Source organism: Pseudophryne corroboree, chromosome 4 (genome assembly GCF_028390025.1).
Source record: "Pseudophryne corroboree isolate aPseCor3 chromosome 4, aPseCor3.hap2, whole genome shotgun sequence".
NCBI lineage: Eukaryota > Metazoa > Chordata > Amphibia > Anura > Myobatrachidae > Pseudophryne > Pseudophryne corroboree.
In genome coordinates, this window is record NC_086447.1 from 203,930,884 (window position 1) to 203,954,237 (window position 23,354).

The 23,354-nt window shown below is 45.6% G+C and overlaps 1 protein-coding gene across 2 annotated transcripts in view; it reads left to right on the forward strand.

The window, feature by feature from the left end:
- Nucleotides 1-23,354, forward strand: part of ANO7 (anoctamin 7) — a 492,742-nt gene that overhangs the window by 360,566 nt on the left and 108,822 nt on the right. For both annotated transcript variants that reach the window (XM_063915810.1, XM_063915811.1), the window contains exons 11-13: nt 14,942-15,032; nt 18,302-18,398; nt 21,635-21,778. In XM_063915810.1, coding sequence (XP_063771880.1) covers nt 14,942-15,032; nt 18,302-18,398; nt 21,635-21,778 — 332 coding nt within the window. The remainder of the gene's footprint in view (nt 1-14,941; nt 15,033-18,301; nt 18,399-21,634; nt 21,779-23,354) is intronic.

Genomic DNA, 23,354 nt, shown 5'->3' on the forward strand with positions numbered 1-23,354 from the left:
CAGATAGGAATTTCCATTAATTATTGTCCATCTCTGGTCCTTACATGATTACGTTTGTATTCTGAATCTAGGTCAGTGCAGGATCCAAAACCCTCCCATTCTATTCTGTGAACCCAGCAGGTTTGCGGCTGTACTCTCAGACCTGCTTGCTTAATCCTCCCTCACTGTGCAGGGCGTCCAGGTGTCAGTTTAGTGGCAGTAAGCTGAACCTGGGCCCTGCAAGTGGGGGTTAGGATTGTGGATACTCTCCTTGTGTCTATATTTCTATCTCTGACCAAGGAGTTTATTCCCACACCCGTTGGTAACCCTTTGGGGTTTTTTCTGTTGCTCTTAGCAACATCATTTCAGGTGCTCCACATGTTAAATCACTACACATCGCTTCATTGTCCGCTCTATTCCATCTGAGCATTCCTGACACTAGGGAGACACCCAATTCCTGAGCCTTTGGGCTTCTCCGTTCACTTTGTGTTTATTAGTTATTCCATCACCTCCTGTGTATGTTATGTTATACTGTCTGTGAGTTCGTTTGCTTCGCTTCCCTCTCTGTTCATACACCGGTATACTCCTGTTAGCACTGGTGTGCGTAACATATTCAGCAGCCTTACTCCTGTTGAAATTTTGTGGGAATATGGAGCATACCCCTCAAAATACTTTGCAACAGGTGGTCGATTAGGTGCAGGTCCTGACTCGACAATTTAATGAGATGTCCATTAAAATGAACACCCCGCAGGCCGCTAGCGGAGCTCCCACAGCAGCAGCGGCAAGTTCAGGGGTTAAGGAGCCGAAAGTAAATCTCCCGGATCGTTTTTCTGGAGATCGCTCGCAGTTCTTTTGTTTCAAGGAGAGCTGTAAGCTCTATTTCAGGCTTAGGCCCCAGTCTTCTGGGTCGGAGATTCAGCGGGTGGGCATGGTGATTTCCTTGCTACAAGGAGACCCACAGGTCTGGGCATATGGGTTACAGCCTGACTGTCCGTCGCTTAAAAGTGTTGATGCTTTTTTTACTGCACTGGGCATTTTGTATGATGACCCTGACAAGATGGCTTCAGCCGAGGCTCAGATTACGGTTCTTAAGCAAGGGCGACGGCCAGCTGAGGTTTATAGTACGGAGTTTCGGAGGTTGGCTCATGATACCCAGTGGAATGACCCAGGCCTGAGAAACCAGTACCGAAGGGGCCTTTCTGACCAGATAAAGGGGGGTGTTGTAGGTGCACTGTCTCTAGCATTACTGATATCATATAGCTTAGCATATAATAAATAGTGGAGTTTAGTTATGAATTGATCAATGCATGAAGCTGCAGCCCCGCGGCAAGGGACTCCACTCTGCTGCAGTACCTAACACTATAGGGGTTCAAACCTAGGGCACGGGACCCCCCAAAAAACCACAGCCAAGCAACCCCAGGGCATCGCAGGGAATAATTATGTGTAGTGAGAAGGATTAAGGGATAGGTGAGAAAAAAAGGGTGTTATGGGGTGAATTAATATAAGTGAAAAAAATGTGTAACATGTATAATAAACAAACGGTGAAAGTGCCAAATTAAATGTAATGCTGCGATGCCCTGTTGTCGTCCAGCCACGGCAGTCCAGGAGGCCCCGTACCCCAGGAGCCACCCCATTTCTGACCTATTGTTCTGAATAATTGGACTTACCTAGAATTGTGCCATATTCACAAGTGCAGTCATGCTAGGTACCCTAGTTAAAATAAATGAGGGTCAGGTGCGGGTGGGTGCAAGTCTAAGAATGAAGGTGTCTCACTCCTTCAGGTGTGTCTATACAAAACACTTTTAGTTTGCTAGGGAGGGGCCTTAGACTGCACACCTATAGCTGCCAGTAATGTGAGGTGCTACCTACTGAGACTTGTAGTTCTACAGAAGAAAAAAGGGGGGTGTTGTAGGTGCACTGTCTCTAGCATTACTGATATCATATAGCTTAGCATATAATAAATAGTGGAGTTTAGTTATGAATTGATCAATGCATGAAGCTGCAGCCCCACGGCAAGGGACTCCACTCTGCTGCAGTACCTAACACTATAGGGGTTCAAACCTAGGGCACGGGACCCCCCAAAAAACCACAGCCAAGCAACCCCAGGGCATCGCAGGGAATAATTATGTGTAGTGAGAAGGATTAAGGGATAGGTGAGAAAAAAAGGGTGTTATGGGGTGAATTAATATAAGTGAAAAAAATGTGTAACATGTATAATAAACAAACGGTGAAAGTGCCAAATTAAATGTAATGCTGCGATGCCCTGTTGTCGTCCAGCCACGGCAGTCCAGGAGGCCCCGTACCCCAGGAGCCACCCCATTTCTGACCTATTGTTCTGAATAATTGGACTTACCTAGAATTGTGCCATATTCACAAGTGCAGTCATGCTAGGTACCCTAGTTAAAATAAATGAGGGTCAGGTGCGGGTGGGTGCAAGTCTAAGAATGAAGGTGTCTCACTCCTTCAGGTGTGTCTATACAAAACACTTTTAGTTTGCTAGGGAGGGGCCTTAGACTGCACACCTATAGCTGCCAGTAATGTGAGGTGCTACCTACTGAGACTTGTAGTTCTACAGAAGAAAAAAGGGGGGTGTTGTAGGTGCACTGTCTCTAGCATTACTGATATCATATAGCTTAGCATATAATAAATAGTGGAGTTTAGTTATGAATTGATCAATGCATGAAGCTGCAGCCCCGCGGCAAGGGACTCCACTCTGCTGCAGTACCTAACACTATAGGGGTTCAAACCTAGGGCACGGGACCCCCCAAAAAACCACAGCCAAGCAACCCCAGGGCATCGCAGGGAATAATTATGTGTAGTGAGAAGGATTAAGGGATAGGTGAGAAAAAAAGGGTGTTATGGGGTGAATTAATATAAGTGAAAAAAATGTGTAACATGTATAATAAACAAACGGTGAAAGTGCCAAATTAAATGTAATGCTGCGATGCCCTGTTGTCGTCCAGCCACGGCAGTCCAGGAGGCCCCGTACCCCAGGAGCCACCCCATTTCTGACCTATTGTTCTGAATAATTGGACTTACCTAGAATTGTGCCATATTCACAAGTGCAGTCATGCTAGGTACCCTAGTTAAAATAAATGAGGGTCAGGTGCGGGTGGGTGCAAGTCTAAGAATGAAGGTGTCTCACTCCTTCAGGTGTGTCTATACAAAACACTTTTAGTTTGCTAGGGAGGGGCCTTAGACTGCACACCTATAGCTGCCAGTAATGTGAGGTGCTACCTACTGAGACTTGTAGTTCTACAGAAGAAAAAAGGGGGGTGTTGTAGGTGCACTGTCTCTAGCATTACTGATATCATATAGCTTAGCATATAATAAATAGTGGAGTTTAGTTATGAATTGATCAATGCATGAAGCTGCAGCCCCGCGGCAAGGGACTCCACTCTGCTGCAGTACCTAACACTATAGGGGTTCAAACCTAGGGCACGGGACCCCCCAAAAAACCACAGCCAAGCAACCCCAGGGCATCGCAGGGAATAATTATGTGTAGTGAGAAGGATTAAGGGATAGGTGAGAAAAAAAGGGTGTTATGGGGTGAATTAATATAAGTGAAAAAAATGTGTAACATGTATAATAAACAAACGGTGAAAGTGCCAAATTAAATGTAATGCTGCGATGCCCTGTTGTCGTCCAGCCACGGCAGTCCAGGAGGCCCCGTACCCCAGGAGCCACCCCATTTCTGACCTATTGTTCTGAATAATTGGACTTACCTAGAATTGTGCCATATTCACAAGTGCAGTCATGCTAGGTACCCTAGTTAAAATAAATGAGGGTCAGGTGCGGGTGGGTGCAAGTCTAAGAATGAAGGTGTCTCACTCCTTCAGGTGTGTCTATACAAAACACTTTTAGTTTGCTAGGGAGGGGCCTTAGACTGCACACCTATAGCTGCCAGTAATGTGAGGTGCTACCTACTGAGACTTGTAGTTCTACAGAAGAAAAAAGGGGGGTGTTGTAGGTGCACTGTCTCTAGCATTACTGATATCATATAGCTTAGCATATAATAAATAGTGGAGTTTAGTTATGAATTGATCAATGCATGAAGCTGCAGCCCCGCGGCAAGGGACTCCACTCTGCTGCAGTACCTAACACTATAGGGGTTCAAACCTAGGGCACGGGACCCCCCAAAAAACCACAGCCAAGCAACCCCAGGGCATCGCAGGGAATAATTATGTGTAGTGAGAAGGATTAAGGGATAGGTGAGAAAAAAAGGGTGTTATGGGGTGAATTAATATAAGTGAAAAAAGTGTGTAACATGTATAATAAACAAACGGTGAAAGTGCCAAATTAAATGTAATGCTGCGATGCCCTGTTGTCGTCCAGCCACGGCAGTCCAGGAGGCCCCGTACCCCAGGAGCCACCCCATTTCTGACCTATTGTTCTGAATAATTGGACTTACCTAGAATTGTGCCATATTCACAAGTGCAGTCATGCTAGGTACCCTAGTTAAAATAAATGAGGGTCAGGTGCGGGTGGGTGCAAGTCTAAGAATGAAGGTGTCTCACTCCTTCAGGTGTGTCTATACAAAACACTTTTAGTTTGCTAGGGAGGGGCCTTAGACTGCACACCTATAGCTGCCAGTAATGTGAGGTGCTACCTACTGAGACTTGTAGTTCTACAGAAGAAAAAAGGGGGGTGTTGTAGGTGCACTGTCTCTAGCATTACTGATATCATATAGCTTAGCATATAATAAATAGTGGAGTTTAGTTATGAATTGATCAATGCATGAAGCTGCAGCCCCGCGGCAAGGGACTCCACTCTGCTGCAGTACCTAACACTATAGGGGTTCAAACCTAGGGCACGGGACCCCCCAAAAAACCACAGCCAAGCAACCCCAGGGCATCGCAGGGAATAATTATGTGTAGTGAGAAGGATTAAGGGATAGGTGAGAAAAAAAGGGTGTTATGGGGTGAATTAATATAAGTGAAAAAAATGTGTAACATGTATAATAAACAAACGGTGAAAGTGCCAAATTAAATGTAATGCTGCGATGCCCTGTTGTCGTCCAGCCACGGCAGTCCAGGAGGCCCCGTACCCCAGGAGCCACCCCATTTCTGACCTATTGTTCTGAATAATTGGACTTACCTAGAATTGTGCCATATTCACAAGTGCAGTCATGCTAGGTACCCTAGTTAAAATAAATGAGGGTCAGGTGCGGGTGGGTGCAAGTCTAAGAATGAAGGTGTCTCACTCCTTCAGGTGTGTCTATACAAAACACTTTTAGTTTGCTAGGGAGGGGCCTTAGACTGCACACCTATAGCTGCCAGTAATGTGAGGTGCTACCTACTGAGACTTGTAGTTCTACAGAAGAAAAAAGGGGGGTGTTGTAGGTGCACTGTCTCTAGCATTACTGATATCATATAGCTTAGCATATAATAAATAGTGGAGTTTAGTTATGAATTGATCAATGCATGAAGCTGCAGCCCCGCGGCAAGGGACTCCACTCTGCTGCAGTACCTAACACTATAGGGGTTCAAACCTAGGGCACGGGACCCCCCAAAAAACCACAGCCAAGCAACCCCAGGGCATCGCAGGGAATAATTATGTGTAGTGAGAAGGATTAAGGGATAGGTGAGAAAAAAAGGGTGTTATGGGGTGAATTAATATAAGTGAAAAAAATGTGTAACATGTATAATAAACAAACGGTGAAAGTGCCAAATTAAATGTAATGCTGCGATGCCCTGTTGTCGTCCAGCCACGGCAGTCCAGGAGGCCCCGTACCCCAGGAGCCACCCCATTTCTGACCTATTGTTCTGAATAATTGGACTTACCTAGAATTGTGCCATATTCACAAGTGCAGTCATGCTAGGTACCCTAGTTAAAATAAATGAGGGTCAGGTGCGGGTGGGTGCAAGTCTAAGAATGAAGGTGTCTCACTCCTTCAGGTGTGTCTATACAAAACACTTTTAGTTTGCTAGGGAGGGGCCTTAGACTGCACACCTATAGCTGCCAGTAATGTGAGGTGCTACCTACTGAGACTTGTAGTTCTACAGAAGAAAAAAGGGGGGTGTTTTTTTGGGGGGGTCCCGTGCCCTAGGTTTGAACCCCTATAGTGTTAGGTACTGCAGCAGAGTGGAGTCCCTTGCCGCGGGGCTGCAGCTTCATGCATTGATCAATTCATAACTAAACTCCACTATTTATTATATGCTAAGCTATATGATATCAGTAATGCTAGAGACAGTGCACCTACAACACCCCCCTTTTTTCTTCTGTAGAACTACAAGTCTCAGTAGGTAGCACCTCACATTACTGGCAGCTATAGGTGTGCAGTCTAAGGCCCCTCCCTAGCAAACTAAAAGTGTTTTGTATAGACACACCTGAAGGAGTGAGACACCTTCATTCTTAGACTTGCACCCACCCGCACCTGACCCTCATTTATTTTAACTAGGGTACCTAGCATGACTGCACTTGTGAATATGGCACAATTCTAGGTAAGTCCAATTATTCAGAACAATAGGTCAGAAATGGGGTGGCTCCTGGGGTACGGGGCCTCCTGGACTGCCGTGGCTGGACGACAACAGGGCATTGCAGCATTACATTTAATTTGGCACTTTCACCGTTTGTTTATTATACATGTTACACATTTTTTTCACTTATATTAATTCACCCCATAACACCCTTTTTTTCTCACCTATCCCTTAATCCTTCTCACTACACATAATTATTCCCTGCGATGCCCTGGGGTTGCTTGGCTGTGGTTTTTTGGGGGGTCCCGTGCCCTAGGTTTGAACCCCTATAGTGTTAGGTACTGCAGCAGAGTGGAGTCCCTTGCCGCGGGGCTGCAGCTTCATGCATTGATCAATTCATAACTAAACTCCACTATTTATTATATGCTAAGCTATATGATATCAGTAATGCTAGAGACAGTGCACCTACAACACCCCCCTTTTTTCTTCTGTAGAACTACAAGTCTCAGTAGGTAGCACCTCACATTACTGGCAGCTATAGGTGTGCAGTCTAAGGCCCCTCCCTAGCAAACTAAAAGTGTTTTGTATAGACACACCTGAAGGAGTGAGACACCTTCATTCTTAGACTTGCACCCACCCGCACCTGACCCTCATTTATTTTAACTAGGGTACCTAGCATGACTGCACTTGTGAATATGGCACAATTCTAGGTAAGTCCAATTATTCAGAACAATAGGTCAGAAATGGGGTGGCTCCTGGGGTACGGGGCCTCCTGGACTGCCGTGGCTGGACGACAACAGGGCATCGCAGCATTACATTTAATTTGGCACTTTCACCGTTTGTTTATTATACATGTTACACATTTTTTTCACTTATATTAATTCACCCCATAACACCCTTTTTTTCTCACCTATCCCTTAATCCTTCTCACTACACATAATTATTCCCTGCGATGCCCTGGGGTTGCTTGGCTGTGGTTTTTTGGGGGGTCCCGTGCCCTAGGTTTGAACCCCTATAGTGTTAGGTACTGCAGCAGAGTGGAGTCCCTTGCCGTGGGGCTGCAGCTTCATGCATTGATCAATTCATAACTAAACTCCACTATTTATTATATGCTAAGCTATATGATATCAGTAATGCTAGAGACAGTGCACCTACAACACCCCCCTTTTTTCTTCTGTAGAACTACAAGTCTCAGTAGGTAGCACCTCACATTACTGGCAGCTATAGGTGACCAGATAAAGGACCAACTGGTACAATATCCCTCGCCTGATAGCTTAGATCAGCTCATGCAGTTATCCATCCGGGTGGATAGACGGCTGAGAGAGCGTAGGCTTGAAAGGGAGACCGCAGTTTCCTTTTTTCCCAAGAGAACCTCAGACTCTGAGGAATATTCCGAGGAGCCTATGCAGATTGGGGCTACCCGCCTCTCCTCGCGTGAGAAGACGCGGAGGAGACAGCAGGGGTTGTGTTTGTACTGTGGGAATAAAGGTCATGTTGTAGTATCATGCCCAGAAAAACCGGAAAACTTCAGGGCCTGAGGGTGATGGGAATTATCCTGTCAGGCCAGAAGTCAGAATTTCCTAAAAAGACTTTTCTCATTCCGGTGACTTTGGAGATCCTCGGTCAAACTGTCAATACTGAGGCCTTTGTTTACAGTGGGGCCGATGGGGTTTTCATGGACCGTCAATTCGCCCTGGAACACTCTGTTCCCTCAGTACCTTTGGCATCAGAGATTGAGATCTGTGGGTTAAACGGGGAACCATTGTCCCAGGGTAAAATTACCTCCTGCACCAGCCAAATTCCTTTGTTTATTGGAGCCACACACTCTGAAAAATTGTCTTTTTATGTGACTGTCTGTTCTTTTGCCCCATTGGTTTTGGGGTTACCCTGGTTAAGGGCCCATAACCCTCAATTTGACTGGGTCTCTGGGGAGATTCTTAGTTGGGGTAGTGATTGTTTCAGGAGTTGCTTGAGCCTTCCAGTCAGGCTCTCGCAGCTAAGTTTGCCAGGATTGCCAGGATGTTATGCAGATTTTGCGGATGTGTTCTCCAAAAAAGTTGCGGAGGTACTGCCTCCCCATCGCCCCTATGACTGTGCCATTGATTTGTTGCCGGATGCTAAGCTTCCCAAGAGCAGGTTGTACTCCCTGTCACGTCCTGAGACTCAGGCTATGGCAGAGTACATTCAGGAGAACTTGGCTAAGGGATTTAACAGACCCTCACAGTCCCCAGTTGGGTCGGAATTCTTTTTCGTGGGTAAAAAGGACGGCTCGTTGCGACCCTGCATCAACTTCAGGGAATTGAACCGTATCACGATTAAAAACTCGTACCCACTGCCTCTCATTTCGGTTTTGTTTGACCAGCTTCGTACTGCCACCATTTTTTCTAAGATTGACCTACGCGGTGCTTACAACCTAATCCGAATAAGAGAGGGGGATGAATGGAAGACTGCCTTTAATACCCACTCCGGGCATTATGAATATCTGGTGATGCCTTTTGGGCTCTCTAATGCCCCGGCAGTCTTCCAGGAATTCATGAACGATGTGCTCAGGGAATATTTGGATAGATTCTTAGTTGTTTTATCTAGATGACATCCTAATCTCTCATTCCCTGGAGGAACATCAGAAGCATGTACGCTTAGTCCTCCAGAAACTCAGAGACCACCAGCTTGGGGCGAAGCTGGAGAAGTGCGAGTTTGAAGTCCAGCAAATCGCATTTCTAGGGTATATTATCTCCTCAGAAGGTTTCCAAATGGAGGGTTCTAAGGTACAGGCAGTCCTGGATTGGGTGCAGCCCACTAGTTTGAAGGCGCTTCAGCGTTTTCTGGGCTTTGCGAATTTTTATAGACGGTTTATCGCTGGATTTTCGTCTATAGTGGCCCCCTTGGTGGCACTCACTAAGAAAGGGGCGGATGTTGCTCACTGGTCTTGTGAGGCCAAAGCGGCCTTTGCCCGTCTCAAAAGGGCATTTGTCTCGGCCAAGGTGCTGCGACACCCAGATCCAGAGCGTCCTTTTGTGGTAGAAGTGGATGCCTCTGAGATAGGTATTGGGGCAGTGCTCTCTCAGATGGGGGTGTCTGATAATCGCCTTCATCCCTGTGCTTACTTTTCCCGTAAATTTTCGTCTGCCGAGATGAATTATGATGTGGGTAACCGGGAATTGTTGGCTATAAAGGATGCACTCGGGGAGTGGAGACACTGGCTTGAGGGGGCTAAGTTTGTGGTCTCAACTCTCACCGACCATAAGAATCTGGCATATTTAGAGTCAGCGAAGCTGCTCAATGCCAGGCAGGCACGATGGGCTTTGTTTTTTGCTCGCTTTAATTTTTTGATAACATATCGCCCTGGGTCAAAAAACATCAAGGCTGATGCGCTCTCGCTGAGTTTTGCTCCAGTTCAAGAGACCACCGAGGAGCCATTGCCCATTGTGTCCCCATCATGTATTAAAGTGGGCATTGCCCATTAGTCCTTAGAGCACAGGAGCAGGCTCCTCCAGACCTTCCGGTAGGTCTCTTGTTTGTGCCTCCTAGGTTAAGACAGCGAGTGTTCCTGGAATTCCATGCCAAGAGGTCGGCAGGGCATCTGGGTATTGCCAGAACTCGGGAGTTGCTGTCTAGGGCGGTGTGGTGGCCCTCGGTGGCTAAGGATGTGGATCAGTGGGTTCGGGCATGTGACGTTTGTGCCCGAAATAAAACTCCTAGAGGGGTTCCTGTCGGCCCATTACATCCACTCTCTATTCCGTCTAAGCCATGGACCCACATTTCCATGGATTTTGTGGTGGACTTGCCCAAATCCTCGGGGATGACAGCCATTTGGGTTGTCGTTGACAGGTTTTCGAAGATGGCGCATTTCGTTCCACTGGTTGGGTTGCCATCGGCCAGACGCCTGTCTGAGTTATTTATGCAGCATGTTGTGCGCCTCCACGGGTTGCCACTTGATGTGGTCTCTGACCGTGGATCCCAGTTTGTGGCCAAATTCTGGAGGGCATTTTGTTCTGATCTCCAGATTTCTGTGAGCTTGTCGTCAGGCTACCATCCACAGTCTAATGGGCAGACTGAGAGGGTGAACCAGTCCTTGGAGCAGTTCCTCAGGTGTTATGTCTCCAAGTGTCATACTGACTGGGTTGCTCATCTGTCCATGGCGGAGTTTGCCTATAACAACGCGGCTCACTCTGCTACAGGGATCTCTCCCTTCCTTTGTGTGTATGGGCATCATCCTAAGGCCAATTCTTTTGACCCCCTGGATTCCACGTCTGGTGGTTCCTCTGTTGTTTCGGTCCTTAGGGGTATTTGGAGGAAAGTGAAGAAAGACCTTGTGTCTGTGTCATTAGTGACCAAAAGGGTTTTTGATAAGCGGAGAAGACCCTGCAGCTTCAAATTAGGAGACTTCGTCTGGTTGTCCACCAAGAATTTGAAGTTGAGACAGCCATCTCATAAGTTTGGCCCCCGGTTCATCGGCCCTTATAAGATCACCAGGGTTATCAATCCGGTGGCATTTCAGTTAGATCTGCCCCGTTCATTGGGTATCAATAAAACATGTCATTGTTCCCTTTTAAAACTGGCGGTTAGTAATCATTCTTCCAGTGGAAGACCTTCTCCTCTTCTGATACGGGGTCAGAGGGAGTTTGTGGTTGAAAGGGTTCTTGACTCCAAGATGGTTCGGGGTCGGCGGTCATTTTTGGTGCACTGGAAGGGGTATGGCCCGGAGGAGCGGTCGTGGGTGCGCAGTTGTGATCTTCATGCCCCCAGACTGATACGCTCTTTCTTCTCGCAGTTCCCCGATAAACCCGGTGGTAGGGGTTCTTTGACCCCTCGTCAGAGGGGGGGTACTGGGCAAAACCATGTGCACTGCAGGGGGGGGGATATAACATGTGCAAAGAGAGTTAGATTTGGGTGTGTTATTTTGTTTCTGTGCAGGGTAAATACTGGCTGCTTTATTTTTACACTGCAATTTAGATTTCAGTTTGAACACACCCACCCAAATCTAACTCTCTCTGCACATGTTATACCTGCCCCCCCTGCAGTGCACATGGGCCCTCATTCCGAGTTGATCGGTCGCAAGGCGAATTTAGCAGAGTTACACACGCTAAGCCGCCGCCTACTGGGAGTGAATCTTAGCTTCTTAAAATTGCGACCGATGTATTCGCAATATTGCGATTACTAACTACTTAGCAGTTTCAGAGTAGCTTCAGACTTACTCTGCCTGTGCGATCAGTTCAGTGCTTGTCGTTCCTGTTTGACGTCACAAACACACCCAGCGTTCGCCCAGGCACTCCCACCGTTTCTCCGGCCACTCCTGCGTTTTTTCCGGAAACGGTAGCGTTTTCAGCCACACGCCCCTGAAACGCCGTGTTTCCGCCCAGTAACACCCATTTCCTGTCAATCACATTACGATCGCCGGAGCGATGAAAAAGCCGTGAGTAAAATTACTTTCTACATAGCAAAGTTACTTGGCGCAGTCGCAGTGCAAACATTGCGCATGCGTACTAAGCGGATTTTCATTGCGATGCGATGAAAAATACCGAGCGAACAACTCGGAATGAGGGCCATTGTTTTGCCCAATTGCTAACCAACTTGCTGCTGCGATCAACTTGGAATTACCCCCCATGTGCACTGCAGGGAGGCAGATATAACATGTGCAGAGAGAGTTAGATTTGGGAGTGGTGTGTTCAATCTGCAATCTAAATTGCAGTGTAAAAATAAAGCAGCCAGTATTTACCCTGCACAGAAACAATATAACCCACCCAAATCTAACTCTCTCTGCAAATGTTATATCTGCCTCCCCTGCAGTGCACATGGTTTTGCCCAACTGCTAACAAAGTTCTGCTGCGATCAACTCAGATTTACCCCCATGGTGAAATTTGTGCTAGGTGCAATTTGAGCCTATATAATGTGTGCTATGCGATTTGAACTACGTGGTATGTGATTTGGACTGTACACACGGTACGATTTGAACTACACCCATTTTTCACTACACTACAATATGTAAATGAAAATAATGTGTTGGTTTACAATGTTTGTGGGTGTCTTAAAGTCAGTATGGCATGCAATTCGCTACACAGCGTGTGATTTGAACTAGACGCAATGCGATGTAGTACAGAAATACCTGAATGCAAATACTATTTTGCCTTGCAATAGTGACTAGTCAGGAGTTCCCCGATAAACCCGGTGGTAGGGGTTCTTTGACCCCTCGTCAGAGGGGGGGTACTGGGCAAAACCATGTGCACTGCAGGGGGGGGGGATATAACATGTGCAAAGAGAGTTAGATTTGGGTGTGTTATTTTGTTTCTGTGCAGGGTAAATACTGGCTGCTTTATTTTTACACTGCAATTTAGATTTCAGTTTGAACACACCCACCCAAATCTAACTCTCTCTGCACATGTTATACCTGCCCCCCCTGCAGTGCACATGGGCCCTCATTCCGAGTTGATCGGTCGCAAGGCGAATTTAGCAGAGTTACACACGCTAAGCCGCCGCCTACTGGGAGTGAATCTTAGCTTCTTAAAATTGCGACCGATGTATTCGCAATATTGCGATTACTAACTACTTAGCAGTTTCAGAGTAGCTTCAGACTTACTCTGCCTGTGCGATCAGTTCAGTGCTTGTCGTTCCTGTTTGACGTCACAAACACACCCAGCGTTCGCCCAGGCACTCCCACCGTTTCTCCGGCCACTCCTGCGTTTTTTCCGGAAACGGTAGCGTTTTCAGCCACACGCCCCTGAAACGCCGTGTTTCCGCCCAGTAACACCCATTTCCTGTCAATCACATTACGATCGCCGGAGCGATGAAAAAGCCGTGAGTAAAATTACTTTCTACACAGCAAAGTTACTTGGCGCAGTCGCAGTGCAAACATTGCGCATGCGTACTAAGCGGATTTTCATTGCGATGCGATGAAAAATACCGAGCGAACAACTCGGAATGAGGGCCATGGTTTTGCCCAATTGCTAACCAACTTGCTGCTGCGATCAACTTGGAATTACCCCCCATGTGCACTGCAGGGAGGCAGATATAACATGTGCAGAGAGAGTTAGATTTGGGAGTGGTGTGTTCAATCTGCAATCTAAATTGCAGTGTAAAAATAAAGCAGCCAGTATTTACCCTGCACAGAAACAATATAACCCACCCAAATCTAACTCTCTCTGCAAATGTTATATCTGCCTCCCCTGCAGTGCACATGGTTTTGCCCAACTGCTAACAAAGTTCTGCTGCGATCAACTCAGATTTACCCCCATGGTGAAATTTGTGCTAGGTGCAATTTGAGCCTATATAATGTGTGCTATGCGATTTGAACTACGTGGTATGTGATTTGGACTGTACACACGGTACGATTTGAACTACACCCATTTTTCACTACACTACAATATGTAAATGAAAATAATGTGTTGGTTTACAATGTTTGTGGGTGTCTTAAAGTCAGTATGGCATGCAATTCGCTACACAGCGTGTGATTTGAACTAGACGCAATGCGATGTAGTACAGAAATACCTGAATGCAAATACTATTTTGCCTTGCAATAGTGACTAGTCAGGAGCGTGCATCGCATCGCAAGGGAAAAGAAACATGGTGCAATTTGAACTACAAATATCAAATCGCACACGATAATCGCACTGTGTGTGGGCACCACTAGTGTTTGACAGCACTTCTATATTTTTGTGATTTGTGTTCGTCCTTTCTGGGGGATTCCCAAGTTTATTCCCTCTGATATTGGAACTAACTTTCAGCACTGATTATATAATTACATATTAATTCACTTTAAAGGTGCTTATACACAGTGCGATGTAACCTTACAATTCTGATTATATAGTCAAAATCGTTAGGAAAGTTAGTGCAAATCGCACCTCCCGTGGGGACGGTATCGCAAGAAAAGATAGGCTGTGTAGGCGAGTCAAGCTTGACTATGGGGGTAATTCAGACCTGATCGCTGCTGTGCGTTTTCGCACAGCGGGCATTCAGGCCTGAACTGCGCATGCGTATGCACCGCAATGGCCAGGTGCAACGGACCACAGCAACGGGGATCACTGGTCAGCGATGGGTTTGTGCAAAGGATCTGATTACACAGGCGTTCGCAAGGAGATTGACAGGAAGAGGATGGGTGGCAACTGACCGTTTTCAAGGAATGTCTGGAAAAACGCAGGTGTGTCCAAGCGTTGGAAGGGAGGGTGTCTGACGTCAAATCCAGTCCCGGACAGGCTGAAGTGATCGCAGCGGCTGAGTAAGTCATGGGCTGCACAGAGACTGCACAAAATCAGTTTTGCTAATATACACTCGCCATGTAGGCATCTACTGTCCGATTGCAGGCCTGCAAAAATCACTGCCCAGCTATCAGATGTGAATTAGGCCCTATATTGTGTACAATCTAGTACATAGTATCGTCAAAATTGGCACTTAGTCAAAATTGCACAGTCAAAATCTCAATTAAAAATAGTATCGGTGGGTCAGGGCTCTGGGGACCTTATTTGTATTAGCTTTTGATTAACCAATATTGATAGTCAGAAGGGTAATAGTATGTGGAAGTCTCATACATGATTTCGCCTCCGACATTACAGGCCTGTACACTACATGTCTCCTGCCTGCCGCTGTAGTTGGAACCATTGTTTTCTTGGTGGGTGTTTACTTGCTGACCACTGATATACCTGCGTAAGTATAAGATACCTATTCATTTGCAGAGTAAGGGAAACATTTCCTCCATTCATCTGTACCCAGAATGTCCAGCATCCTAGTAATATACATAATACATATGTATTCCCGGCGGATGGGATGCCGGCTGTCAGTATCCCAACAGCAGCATCCTGCCCGCCAGAATGCCGGCAGTGGGGCGAGTGCTTCGAGTCCCCTTGTAGGCTCGCTGCGCTCGCCACGCTCGCCACGCTGCAGGCACGGTGGACACCTACATGTGGGAATAGCCACTGTGAGCCCCTGACTGCCGGGATCCTGACAGCTGGCAAATTAATTGCCTCCCATTATACAGTGCATCCAGAAAGTATTCACAGCGCTTTCCACATTTTGTCATGTTACAGTCTTATTCCAAAATGGAATAGATACATTTTTTCCCTCAAAATTCTACACACAATACCCCATACTGACAACATGAAAAAAGTTTTTTTTAGATTTTTGTAAATTTATTAAAAATAAACTAAGAAATCACTTGTACTCACATGTATTCACAGCCTTTGCTCAATACTTTGTTGATGCACCTTTAGCAGCAATTACAGCCTCATGTCTTTTTGAATATGATGCCACAAGCTTGGCACACCTACTGTATCTTTAGGCAGTTTCGCCCATTCCTCTTTGCAGCACCTCTCAAGCTCCATCAGGTTGGATGGAAAGCGTTGGTGCACAGGCATTTTCAGATCTCTTCAGAGATGTTCAATCGGATTCAAGTCTGGGCTCTGGCTGGGCCACTCAAGTACATTCACAGAGTTGTCCTGAAGCCACTTCTATCTTGGCTATGTGCTTAGGGTCGTTGCCTGCTGAAAGATGTACTGTCACCCCAGTCTGAGGTCGAGAGTGCTCTGGAGCAGGTTTTCATCCAGGATGTCTCTGTACATTGCCGCATTCATCTTTCCCTCTCTCCTGACTAGTCTCCCAGTTCCTACGGCTGAAAAACATCCCCACAGCATAATGCTGCCACCACCATGCTTCACTATAGGGATGGTATTGGCCTGGTGATGAGCAGTGCCTGGTTTCCTCCAAACATGACGCCTGGCATTCACGCCAAAGAGTTCAATCTTTGTCTCATCAGACCAGAGAATTTTGTTTCTCGTAGTCTGAGAGTCCTTCAGGTGCATTTTGGCAAACTCCAGGCGGTCTGCCATGTGCTTTTTACTAAGGAGTGGCTTCCATCTGGCCACTCTACCATACAAGCCTGATTGGTGGATTGCTGCAGAGCTGGATGTCCTTCTGGAAGGTTCTCCTCTCTCAACAGAGGAATGCAGTAGCTCTGACAGAGTGACTGTCGGGTTCTTGGTCACTTCCCTGACAAGGGCCCTTCTCCCACAATCGCTCAGTTTACATGGCCAACCAGCTCTAGGAAGAGTCCTGGTGGTTCCGAACTTCTTCCATTTATGGATGATGGAGGCCACTGTGCTCATTGGGACCTTCAAAGGAGCAGATATTTTTCTGTACCCTTTCCCAGATTTGTGCCTTGAGACAGTCCTGTCTCGGAGGTCTACAGACAATTCCTTTGACTTCATGCTTGGTTTATGCTCAAACATGCACTGTCAAGTGTGGGGCCTTATGGTGTGTGCCTTTCCAAATCATGTTCAATCAACTGAATTTACCACAGGTGGACTCCAATTAAGCTGTAGGAACATCTCAAGGATGATCAGCGGAAACGGGATGCATCAGAGCTCAATTTTGATTTTAATTAATTTGCAAAAATCTAAAAAAAACTTTTCACGTTGTCATTATGGGGTATTGTTTGTAGAATTTTGAGGACAAAAATGAATTTATTCCATTTTGGAATAAGGCTGTAACATAATAAAATGTGGAAAAAGTGAAGCACTGTGAATACTTTCCTGATGCACTGTATATAGTACAGGAAGCATGATAGTGACCGTTATACAATATACATAGTATACGCCAATGACTGCCGTATTATACACAGAGCATGCAGTACACAGAGAATTCCCCAGTGACTGCCACATAATACACATTGTATCTCTCACCCTGTGACTGCCATACAATACACAGATCATATCTCAGTAACCACCATGCAATACACAGAGCATTTCCCAGTGACTGCCATACAATACACAGAGCATCTCCCAGTTACCGCCATGCATTACAAAGAGTATTTCCCAGTGACAGACATACAGTGGGGCAAAAAAGTATTTGGACAGCCACCAATTGTGCAATTGACCCACTTAAAAAGATGAGAGAGGTACACTTCAACTGTGAGAGACAGAATCTGAAAAAAACACAAGGAAATCACATTGTATGATTTTTAAACAATTTACTCGTATATTCTTGCGGAAAATGTATATTTGGACAATCAAAAAGTTTAACTCAATACTTTGTAATATAACCTCGGTTGGCAATTACAGAGGTCAGACGTTTCCTGTAGTTCTTGACCAGGTTTGTACACACTGTAGCAGGTATTTTGGCCCACTCTTCCATGCAGATCTTCTCTAGATCTGTCATGTTTTGGGGCTGTCGCCGGGCAACACGGACTTTCAACTCCCTCCACAGATTTTCTATTGGGTTAAGGTCTGGAGACTGGCTATGCTTCTTACGGAGCTACTCCTTAGTTTCCTGGGCGGTGTGTTTGGGGTCATTGTCATGCTGGAAGATCCAGCCACATTCCATCTTCAATGCTCTTACTGAGGGAAGGAGGTTTTTGCCCAAAATCTCACGATACATAGCCCCATTCATTAAAGAAGAAGTAACAGGTCTGTGAGAGCCAGAAATCTTGCTGCTTGGTAGGTGTCCAAATATTTATTTTACACAAGAATATACAAGTAAATTGTTTAAAAATCATACAATGTGATTTCCTGGTTTTTATTTCAGATTCTGTCTTTCACAGTTGAAGTGTACCTATGATGAAAATTACAAACCTCTCTCATATTTTTAAGGGGGTCAACTTGCACAATCGGTGGCTGTCCAAATACCTTTTTTGTCGCACTGTAGAATATGCTGTGCATCCTCCAATGGCACAGGAGAGTGTAATACCCCTTTGTGTATATATGCACGAGGAACACCCCTCAATGATGATGAATGAGTATACTAAATAAAGTTTGTAATAATACTACAGTATTTAAATTTTAGGAAACTGGGGGGAAAAGCTTGCAGAGGGAAAGCTCTTTCTTTTGATTACTTCCAGTCCAGCTACAAGGCTCTCACTGGTACTAGTATGAAAATCAATATTAACCCATGTTTTCTTATTTGTCTTGTCTGTATTTTGTCAGGAAAGAAGTGTGTGAGAGTAATGGAATGTTCACCATGTGTCCTGTTTGTACCATATGTCCGTATTGGAATCTTTCAAGCACCTGTGAGCAGTACAAGGTGAGCACCATGCCTGTCACATGTTACAGCTTTGAGTCATAAATGAGGAAAAGAAACTAGAATCAGAAATGCATACAGATATGTCCATCCTCATCGCGGGCGTGAATAGTCACATCCACAATCCATCTAAGGTGTATAGTCACACCCGCGATCCATAGAGAATCGTGTGTAGACATTGCTGCAATGTGTGCAAATGCACCGTGTCAATGATGTAGGTGGGGTCTCTGTTATTCAGTGCTAAACATTACCCTAAAATTCCTCTACTATCTGATATATAATGTAGCTTCCATTGTAGATAAATTCTCCAGGACACAGAGAACGATGTTACAGATCTTTCAGCTCCTAGCCATCTCCCAATCCAGGTAGACCCTTCCCATGGGTACCTATTGCTCCAGTCCATCTGCCACAATAATTTTGTCAGTGCAATCTTGCAGTACTGCAGCAGGATCAACATGGTGGGGACTCACTACAGTGATTGAGGCCCCAGAGTTCACTTGGACCTTTTACAGGTTTCTCTACATATTTTGGGGTGGCCCTTTGGCTGTGCAGGTTACTCTCATTTCCTTTTACTCACCACACTTATTTCAAATGACTGGAGTAGGAATAGTATCTTTGGGCTCACCTACACAAGTTAAACAAGCAGGCTGGACTCCAGCACTCAGATTTGGGGGAGGAGTCTGGGGTGCTTGGGTTTGGGACAGTTCATCTTTAGGTGTCCAGGTTTCCCGCAGCCATAGCACTTCTTAACCAATTGGAACTCTGGTGGTCTCTGATTCCTCACAGAGACAGAGGGGTGTCCGTCCCCCTATTTGTACAGTCCTTTATGGTTGTCTGTTTGCTGAGCCACTGACTTCAAAGTGGCTGGCTCCATTTAAGCACCCAATCCTTCACCTCTGCAGCACAGCAGCGGAGCAACTGCTCTTTGCACATCAGATTGATTAGTGCAACCCCAGCGGTGGCTCCTGATTACTTTATCCACTTCACCATGTAGTGCTTCAGCGAAATGGTGAACTCTTATGGGTGCTGTGAAGGCTCTTGGGTAAGTCTCTGAACTTTTACCCGTAAGACTCAGGAGTAATAAAATACCGCTTTAGGGGGGCGCTTACAACTTTTATCATCGTCTCCTCAGTGGCCACTCCATGATAAGCCTCCGTTGTCTCTTGGCGCAACAAAGACACTAAGTATATGGTGTTCAGCTACGGTATCAATCCCGCCCTTCCTTGGATATTGGGATACCTGTTGTGTTGGGGGATGTTGATAAATATGAGTGCTGTGAGAATGCGGTGAATTTAGGGTTCTCATCAGTTGCTGCTGTTTGCCGCAGTTACTCTTCTTCTGAGTAAGTCTGGAGCAAAAAGCCTCCTGGAATTACCCTACCACCATGCTACCAATATCTGTAAATGGAATGCCTCATTTTGCCATGCAATTACAGATTTATTGTACACAGAGGAGATTATTTTTCCATGAGCAACTTGAGCAGCGTTACTTCACCATTGTCAAAGATTCTCTCTCATCGTCAGAAACAGCCTGTTACTGGCTCATTCCACTGCATTGCTGACAGGCCTTTACATCGTCACCTGGAAACACTTGTTCCACCCATACGGGCACCTGGAACCACTTACTTCTGATTGTGTTTGACCATCCAACTTTAGCACAACCTGATTGGTGTTGGCTAATTCTTCCACTGGTCACTCATCATGGACCAATCTGTGCTTGGTAGCTAGCAGCGGGCTGAGTTTGGAGACACGGATTTTGGCAGGACAGTCCCATTTTTCACTGAGCGCTGGCGATGCCCCATAGTGCAAAAACGGGGTCATGGCTCACAAACGCGACACTTGCCGTGAGACCACGCCCCTTACTACAAGGACACACCCCCTCGCCATGAGACCCAACCCACAATTTTGGGCACGCATTACTGTCCCTCTTCACCAAGCACATAAGTTGGGAGGTATGCAATACTCAGACAAGTAAAGTGGGCATTTTTTTAACTTTTAACACAGTCTATCTCACGCTCATACTGTACATACGGAAACTGCTTAAAATAACATTTGTATATTTTAGCACTTTGCTGTGTCGACAAAATATCAGCAGGTGCTTCATAGTTACGTCCAGTTTTCAGCCTAAACTTAAAATCTCTATTGTTAACATTATAATTGTGTAGACATTTTAACTACATAAACATTTATTTGTCAACACTTTCTCTGTGTCTCAACATGTTGAGTATCTGTATTTTAACAATATCAGTATTATGATCAACAGCTAACCGGCTGTGTTTGAAAAATGACAGTTAGGGCTGTTACACACTCGCCGGCTTTTGTCGGTCGGGAAAAAGCCGGATGGCTTTTTCCCGTGCCGGTATTGTAATTAACAGTGTAAGAGGTAGGGTCCTTTCACACGGCACGGCCCCGGCCCGGCTGCCGGGTTGCAGCCGGAAATATCCACTGCAAGGTTCGGCTGCCGGGCCGGGGCCGTGCCGTCTTTGTAGGCAGAAAACCGTGTGTGTGAAGGGGAGCTTTCACACACAACGGTTTTTTTTAGCTGCTGCTGCTGCGCATGCACACAGCATTACACACGGCTCAAAGCCGTTGTGTGAAAGACCCTGCCGAATGGCAAAATAAAAAGCCGGACAAAGTTTGTCCGGCTTTTTGCCATCCGGTGTAAACCGGGCAGTGTGTAACTGCCCTGAGGATCTGGTTAGCTGTGGTATCCAGATGATAGGTAGATAGTTAAAAGATCGACAAGCAATAGGTCGACACAAAATGGTCGACATGCATAAGGTCGACATAGTCAAAAGGTCTACAGGTTCAATTGGTCGACATGACAATGGTCGATACAGCATATGGTTGACATGGGTTTTGGGATTTTTTTATTTTTTTTAAATTTATGACTTTACCATCTACGTGGACTATGATTGGGAATAGCAACCTGCCCGAAGCATGGCGAGCAAGCGAGCTATGTGAGGGGACGCAGTGCACCAATAGGGGGCCCACATGCGAAAGTTTTGATGCAAAAAAACATCAAAAACTCATGTCGACCTTTTCATGTGTCGACCATTTCCATGTTGACCTTTTGAATATGTCATCCTTGTGCATGTTGACCATTTGGCGTCAATCTAGACATTGTTTACCTTCTGACTATCGACCCTTTGATCCATAACGGTTGGTATTTTATCCCCGTCCACTATAACTGTCTCTAAGGCTTAGTGACCCCAACAAGTGTGTGTCTCATCTCCACAGGCAGGTGTGCTGTTTGACAATGCCGGGACACTTCTGTTCAGTATCTTCATGTCAATCTGGGCAGTGACCTTCTTAGAGTGCTGGAAGAGACTGAATGCCTCTCTGTCCTACCAATGGGGCTGCTTTGAATTCCAGGACATTGAGGTGAATTGAACCGATATTTGATTTTAATTAATTGAGCAACATACCAGAAATGATCATGATAGTGGCCTCACATGGTATGGATGTGGGAGAAGCAACTGCCATACAGAGGTGGACTGGCTCTCCGGGATATTGCCAGGATCCACTGCCAGTTTGTGTATGCCATGACAATGTTTAGAGGCACCCGGCTTTCTGCACCTGCTTCCACACCTACAAACGGCATCATGACATCCTAAGTATTCAGTGATGCTGATTGTAGGTGCAAGTGCAGAGAGCTGGATACCTCTAAAAATTGTCCCAGCATGCACGGACTGACAGCATATCCTGCGATATGCTGCTATAGGTCCAACTTCTATTAGTGACCAAATCATTGTATGCCTTTGCTATTCCCTATTGCGATGGCCGCTATGTCCCATGCCACAACAGGAGGCCTGCTACACAGGAAATAGTACAGAATATTGGAGAGGGGATGCAACATGTAATGTATATGGTATACCTGAATACATACTGAAAATATATAGGAGTTGTTACTGGGACAAACAACGATACTCAACTTTGTACAATGTTTCTCTGCTTACCAGCCACCCCAGTATTCCTTTCATAATGCCATATTTTTAATTGTTATAAGCAGTGGCGGCTCCTGAGGAGGGCTGCAGCTCCGTTCAAATTTCAAATAGGGGAGCCGCACCAACTGTCACCAACTGCCATTTCAAACTGACTCAGTGGCAGTTGGTGCGGATCCCCTATTTGAATTTCGAACTGAATTTCTGGAGCCGCCCCTGGTCATAAGACAAACCATATAAACATATTTACTTATAGCAACTACAAGAATAAGCCTATCATGTGATCAGTCAGCCCACCTTGAAATCCATAAAGTTAACATGTATTTTGTATAAGTGGGGTTCCTAATTCTCACCTACAGTGGTGCTTGAAAGTTTGTGAACCCTTCAGAATTTTCTATATTTCTGCTGAAAATTAGACCTAAAACTACCTCTGATTTTCACACAAGTCCTAAAAATAGAGAAAGAGAACCAAATAAAAAAAAAAGACAAAAAAAATTACATATGCTTACTTTTTTATTGAGGAAAATTATCCAATATCACATTGGATAGTAAAAGTATGTGAATCTTTAGGCTGAGCAGATATTTTGAGTCAGGTATTTTCAGTCTATGGGATGACAATCAGGTGTGAGTGGACAACCTGTCTTTTTAAAAGAATAGGGAACTATCAAAGTCTGATGTTCACAACACATTTGTGGCTGTGTATCATGCCATGAACAAAGGAGAGTACTGAGGACCTCAGAAGAGTTGTTGATGCTCATCAGGCTGTACAAGGTTACAACTATCTGTAAAGAGTTTCGACTCCACCAATCAACAGTCAGGCAGATTGTGTACAAATGGAGGAAATTCCAGACTGTTATTACCCTCCCTAGGAGTGGTCATAGGCGTGCGCAGAACCTTTTATTAGGGGGTGCACTGTTGGAGGGGTGTGTTTAGCACCACCTACTGGGTGTTTCAAGTACTGCCTATTGGCACTCAATGCAATATAAATCACATACCACAAGGGGCTTGGCCACTAC